The sequence below is a fragment of the Hesperophylax consimilis genome, chromosome 6, assembly GCF_061612785.1.
Source record: "Hesperophylax consimilis isolate HC1 chromosome 6, BYU_Hcon_1.0, whole genome shotgun sequence".
NCBI classification, from domain to species: Eukaryota; Metazoa; Arthropoda; class Insecta; order Trichoptera; family Limnephilidae; genus Hesperophylax; species Hesperophylax consimilis.
In genome coordinates this window covers 12,357,948-12,365,152 of record NC_142841.1, presented here as the reverse complement: position 1 = coordinate 12,365,152, position 7,205 = coordinate 12,357,948, and the positions used below count along the sequence as shown (strand labels likewise).

The following is a 7,205-nucleotide window of genomic DNA, read 5'->3' as shown; positions in this document are numbered from 1 at the left end:
CATTATTGCTTTGTTATGAGTATTGCCGTGCTAGGCCCCTGGTACATTGAATAATTTAACATAAAACAAAGCATCTGGAAATTAGTCAATAAAAAAAGGTATCAATTTGTTTAAACAATGTTTATTCATTACTATGCAATAAAAAAAATATTTTGATCATAATGATTTTTTAAATAAAAGGAAGTATAATATTACAAACATGATCACAAGTGGTAAAAATTTTGTAAGTGTATATAAAAACTACGATTGTCATAAAATTCTCAACATTATTCAAAAATACAGGTGGGAAATGTGCTGATTCTATGTGAACAGTGATGAAATTACTTTATAAGTGAAAAGGGAATAATTACATAACAATATAATATTTATATCTTAAAGCTAGTGTGAATAGAGTCCAAAGTAAATGAATATATAAATGAAAATATTAATTATTTTAGTAAATTCTTGAAAAAGCTATAACTAAATGACACTGAAGTTAGTCGGTATATTTCTAATTATAAATATATATAATATAGTCTCTAAAGTAAAGATACTCTCTGAAATTCTAAATCCTCAAAATATAACTTCGTCGTCTCTATCTACAGATGTTGCATCATCGGTGCAACGTTCATCTGATATAGAAATAATTAAATAATCTACACTTCTTGCTCAATATATAAATTAAGTAATACATAGGTAATATAATAACAGTATTGCACAAGCCTAACATTTGGTTTTTACGCTAAAATTAGATTAATGGCAGACCGTACAAAAGGCTGTTTCATCAAGGCAGGTTATTTCATATGACATACAGCTGCACACACTACACTACACTACTCTACTCTACTCTACTCTACACTAACTATTCTATTTTACAGGACATATCTTACCAGGCCTTCCTTACAAGCTCTTGAACCATTTTAAACGCAAACAAACTGGTGACCAGAATACATAGTACGCATTCAACTTGCGAGCCTTTCAAATAACATACAATATTCCTTTGTCTGTTTTCTTCCATTTATCAACTTTCCAATGATAAATGGGAGAACATACTCATATGTATAGCTAAACCAGCATACTCTGTACTCGAGTTAACAAATTCCGGCATTATGTTTGCAGTTCAATATAATGGTAATGGTTCAGTAGTTAATGTAGTGATAACTAATTGTACACATCTAGCTTCTAGTTGTAGTATTGTGATATCCGAGGAGGTGGCTCCAGCCATCAGCGTTTCATCGTCATGATCACAGAATGCAGTTAACAATAAGATGATCCTAGTTATTAGGTGTTTATGTACAGAGGGGAGGGATTTTGTACACTTCATTTATCACTCCTTAAATAATGTGTCTATTGTCATTGATTTATTTCATATTATCACTGGTCAAAGAAAATATAAATAAATTTACTAATAGCGGTTTATCATACATACTCTACACAACAAACACCACATCTTAAATCTTTTATCTTCAAACCCAATATGTTTTTCAATTCCATTAATTTTGCAATAATTCTTTTTTACAACTTACAACCGACATACAACTAAACAAATAAATGCAATTTTCACGCTGATTCTGCGACTATAATTTGACGGGAATGTATATGTTTAAAAATAAAGTTATTTACACATCTTCTGATAGGTACCCAGTTAACAACTGACTAGATGGAAGTTTTGCCCGTTCCAATTACTAGGTTTTTTTGCACCATCAATAATAATAGAAATATTGGCTAAAGTGTTTGTTCCCCCGATTAGTTCATCCATTTGCGGCAGTTGGGGGCGCTGCACATGCAGGATATCTTATGAGCATCATCCTCAATGTCGAATTTGTAGTCGTACGCCAGCTAAAAATAAATAAATTCATTATTTTAAGGATTTTCCTTAACCCATTGGCCTCCGAATTGTTTTGTACCGAAGTTTTAAATCTGCAGTGGTGTACTAAATCTTACATAACTTTTAAACTAAACATGCAAACGAAACAATTTTTTTAAATTTACTCATTCATTGAATTAAGGTATGCAAAAAATATATGCAGTTTTTAAAAAAATAATAATAATATGATTAAACGAGGATATAAAAATATTTTTTTTATAAAAACCATTTTTTTTTCTTTTTTTTATAATTGGATTAAGAAAAGTTTTACATTAATCATACTTATGAACATAATATATTTTATTTCAATTTGGGCTGATGTTAGCCGCCCACCACGCATTTTACGAACAAGCTTGTCAATTCCCGAACCACACGCTATTTTAAAAAAAATTCAATGACGCTGAAATATAACAAAATTTCAATCGTAAATATCAGGAAAAAACTGTACCAACGGAGTCCTGCCAATTACTACGAAATGAATGCTTAATTATCTACAGAGCGATTGTCATTTAAAATTTTAAACACAGATGTAAATAATGTATCCCTTTTTCGTTTTTAAGCCGACGACACCAGACCCGCCGGGACGGCGTCGTTTGAGGCCAATGGGTTAAAAAACACATGGTGGGCTGTAGCGTTATTGAATTTCAGCTTTGTGTCTGGAATTTCTAGATCGAAGCAAATATTATCAGATCTTGAACTATATGGAACTTTAAAATATCAATTAAAAAAAAATAGTAATAAAAAAAAGCACATTTGAAAAAATTTACTGGTAGGGACTTAATTATCAATTCTTTGCTATTGATTTTTTGTTGTAAGAAGTGATTCTGTTAACTAAAAAAAAAATTGTTTCGGGAAGAAGTCCTAACGAAACAGTGCCCCATGGTGTACTGGTCGCACTGGGCCAGGAGTACTCCTGACTACAGTGGTACAATCTTAATTTATCATATCAACCATAGATGCTAAGTTGATCTTCTAGTTAATTGCATCTCTCATTTCTTCTTCATGGCATTCATTTATTTCACTATAATATTAAGAAATTAAACTTTTACGCAGCAGCGGTACTCGAGTAAATTAAAATTTTAGACTAGATTACAGAATTCAGAAGAGAGAGTTCTTTTAGTTAGGGAACTTTAATAGCGAAGAGGACTCCACAACTCCCATGATGAGCAAAAGTTGCAAGAAGTATGATTGTGTCACCTCCTCCCCGCGCAGGATCCTCCGCTTGGCGAAGATGATGATGCGCGTGTCACGCTCCACCTCCACGGCCTCCGCCACGCAGTTGGGGTTACAAGAGTGGTTGATGTAGCGCGCCAACCCTCCCACCAGCGTGGCATCCACCACGCGCTCCTCGTCCAGGCGGAACATATATATGCCGCGGTTCTGCAATTCAGAAACAAGACTGGGGATAAAAGAGCAGCAGACCATCTTGAGTCAAGACAGTTCAAATCTAGAGATATCTATGTATACTTCTGACAGCTTTTTTGTAACCTCTTCCCCTTTCTCAATTCATGTTGTAGAAAGAGAGATTGTTAGTTAGTTGACCGATCATCCCTAATAACCAAAATCACTAGACTGTCAACACAATGTATATTACCAAACCAGAGGGTGCTACTTTTAAGACTAAATTAAAAAGGATACATATTTCCATTTCCACTAGCACAATCAATATTACTAATATAATATACTTGGCTAATTTTTGTGAATTATCACCTCAAGGGTGCAAATAATACCAATGGTTTCCAATCATGTTTTAATCCTTTCCGTTCTTTAAGACAATATTTACGATGTAATAATTAAAATAGGAAAAGAAACAGTTCCCCGAGACATCTCGATATTGGAGTCCAATGTTGGCAGACCTCGCCATTACTATTAAAGCTTTATAATAATTTATTGAAGAAATAAAGTTAACTTACGCTGGCTTCATATTTCTTTTCCCTTATTTCAGATAGTTCATGGCGGATAACTTCGCCAATGTACTCAATCACCATGGTGTGTTTCTCTAGATCTCTCGCGGCGTACAATCCTAATCCTTGAATTTTTGACCTGAAAACATTTATTTTATTTATTAATCATCAACGACGATGGGCTTTTACTGAACATACAACAAACCAGCATGAAAACTTACAAGATACTGTAATATCATAAACATGCAATGGAAACCATCACCTCATACCCAACTGTCATAGAACTGTACGCCATCAGTTAGTAACTGTGAGGTCCAAAGTGTCGGGTCTCACCGACCGTTTAATCCTCTGCTAAGTCCTCCGTCATTGTACAAGCAACAGTTTCCACTTATTGTATAATTGAAGAACACAATTATTGTAAGGTTATCTGTAACCCGGGAATATCTGTCTTTCTTTAAAATATTATTGCATCTGGGAGGGTAACACAGTGAGGAAAGTTAAGGAATAATAGGCTGTAGGAAAGCATTTATTAATGCAGGAAAGACAGAATCAGTAACTGGATCCTCATGAATACCATTTTCAACTCGAACAAGTCAGAGGAACAACCCATTCTCATGCAGCCGACATCGCCAACCATAGACAAATGAGAGAATTTTAAAACTATCTGTTTCATAACAGATAGTTTACCAGACATAGTTTTTCATACAGATAGTTCCTAGGTAATGTTAGTATGCACGGTTTAACGGTGCTTTCCTTTATTAATACCTGGCCAAATAAACATTGTTCCTCCACTCTTGCTTCATCTTCTTGTATTGGCTGCTCTTGCTGTGCACAAACTGCTTGGAATAGGGGCATGCATGCTCCCCGGGCGGTGGGGGTGGGGGCGGGGGCGCCAGCGGGGGCGCGGAGGGGCGCGGGGGCGCCGCGTGCGGGGCTCTGACTGCGAGGGCGCGACGCCAGGCGGCACCCCGTGCGGCACTGCGGGCCTCCGTGCGAGCGGCACCCGAGGGGTTGACAGCCAGAGGCAACTCTAGAAGAGGGTTACGCCCGTACTTGAAGCGGTAGTCTGATAGGGTGTCGATGCCTGTGAGAATAAAACAGTTATTAGCAAGAACATAATACAATACAATTTGAATTTGCAATGGACTAGCCAAAGACCCCGAATACCGGATGTGATATTTTTTTACATATTTATAATGAGTCATATAGTTCCCATATACGATAAGTCAACTATGGCGATATATATGAGGCGTGTTGAAACAAAGACAGCAATCTCCACCATTGGTGTAAAATGAGTTAGATATGGCGATGGATAGAGAATCAAAAATACTATCGACTGCTGCAAAGGTATCGGAGCATGAACGACAATATCCCATACATTTTTGAATTTTAATATTTAGTTCCACAACAAACATGGCAATCTCCTTTAGGATACGGAACAAAAACAGCAGTTTTTGTTTCAGCCAATCAGAGACCCAGAAATATGATATTCAAAATGGCCACCCCATACAAAGTGTGAACAGCTAGTGTGATACATAAGCTCGGTTTTTTAATGTTTTTGTGGTGAAAAAGTGATTTATATTACTGTAAACTCTATTGAAATCAAAGATGGAATGTTTTCCAAGTGAAGTTACACCAGAAATGGCAAGGAAGAATGAATGCGGAAAAACCAGAAATTTCGAAGAGGAATGTTACCAAAAAACAATGGTTAGTAATGCATATAATGTTACTGTAAACATCAAACTTTTGTCCGTTTGGTGAAATGCCCATACATATGTTTTTAGTAGGTACCCGTGAAATATTAAGATAAAGTGTAATATTGTGATAAAGAGAGTACTGAAATATTTATCTTACGTTTATTATTTGGTACTAACCTATTTAATATACAACATAATTTTTTTTTCAGATATTCGGCAAAACAATTCCTGCTCACTCAACAATTTTTGCTCTTTATTATGACCATTTTTCAATATTATTTTATGCTTAATTAATAATTTCTTGATAAGATACTTTTTTATTTTTTTTTAATTTGAAATTAAATTCACTAGAAAATATTTCAGAAATTCCAGAAAATAATAATATTATTTATGATGTCAGGAAACTGTGTCTTTTATTCGTCACTATTTTGTTTGTTTTGTGTAATTAATTATTTTAAGAGTTACATATTAGCATTAATTTATTTTCTGATCTGTTATTATTTTTTGTACCGTTGTTACTTTGCCTAGTTTTTCAAAATATGGAATCTATCGCATTACACTACCGCTGCATACATTCTGTAAAATTGTCTTTCCAATATGTAAATTGTCTTGCGTTGTAAAATATGTCTTTCCGAATAAATATGTAAAATGATACTAATTACTGATTTCCGTGTTTTACTGTAACCTAAAAAAAAATGGCCTTTTCAGTTCGTAACAAAACTAGCAAAATCCACATGTGTTTGGAACAAAACCGGCAGTGTCCAACCTTCCAGAACAAAAGCAGCAATATCCATCTATTAATTGAAAATAACTCAATAATCTACCAATTAATCGCAATAAAATGTACACAGGGTGTTACTTAAGGAAATATTTACTAACAAAAACTATACTTTATAGTTACGGTATCGGAAAAATACAAAAAAAAACATTTATTGCATTTTACTCAAAATGAAAAGAAGTGGAGATTGCTGTCTTTGTTTCAACACGCCTCATATGTAAGCAAAACAAATTTTAATATTTTATAACAATTCTTAGGCGGCTGCTACACTTGTAAGTTAAAAATAAATCAAGTATGTATCTCAATAATTTTTGATTTACTCAATCTTTTTGACAATCGAAATATTTCGATTCATTGTCATGGACAAATCGATTTTGTCAAAAATAAACTTGAAATCTTCGAGACAATCGTTTTGAAACGTCATCGAACAAGGAATCGATTGTGTCAAAAATCATTCGAAGCCACAGCTGTCACACCATTGGTCAGATTCATCGATTTTAAAGCAGTCAATTTATAGTCATTGGTCAGAATTCATCGATCGATTCCCAAATCTTATATAAAATCTGATTTAAAATTATACACGGAGCAGGTAATGTTGATTTTGGGTACCCCTGTCGGCAACAGAAGGGTTAAGGTACATAACTGTACGACTCTAATAACAAATAAATTACCTGGTAAGCTCTCCAGCACTCTAACCACAGCTGGCTCCGTCAGCCCGAAGAGATCTTCTCCCGTGATATGATCGGGCCACAGCCTCAAGGTGTCACTTCTGTGTCTCAAGGCGGAAAGCGATGCCAACAGGGGGGCCCAGGCAGCGCGGGGGCTCGGGCCTCGACTCTCAGGGGCCCCGTCCTCTTGGGGATGGACGACGAACTCGGGGCGTGCGCCCCCGTCCACAATAGAGCAGATATAGCGACATCGGGAGTTCAGGCGCTTGGGTGACCAGTAAAAGCGAACCTGAGAAAATGAACAATTAGTTA

General features: G+C 35.4%; 1 protein-coding gene across 4 annotated transcripts in view; it reads right to left on the bottom strand.

The window, feature by feature from the left end:
• Positions 1-208: 208 nt before the first annotated feature.
• Positions 209-7,205, bottom strand: part of LOC149422955 (uncharacterized) — a 98,096-nt gene continuing 91,099 nt past the window's right edge. For all 4 annotated transcript variants that reach the window (XM_089632390.1, XM_089632391.1, XM_089632393.1 and 1 more), the window contains exons 46-50: positions 6,897-7,182; positions 4,516-4,834; positions 3,760-3,889; positions 3,044-3,226; positions 209-1,818 (exon numbers count right to left, since the gene is read on the bottom strand). In XM_089632390.1, coding sequence (XP_089488516.1) covers positions 1,726-1,818; positions 3,044-3,226; positions 3,760-3,889; positions 4,516-4,834; positions 6,897-7,182 — 1,011 coding nt within the window. In that variant the 3' untranslated portion in view covers positions 209-1,725. The remainder of the gene's footprint in view (positions 1,819-3,043; positions 3,227-3,759; positions 3,890-4,515; positions 4,835-6,896; positions 7,183-7,205) is intronic.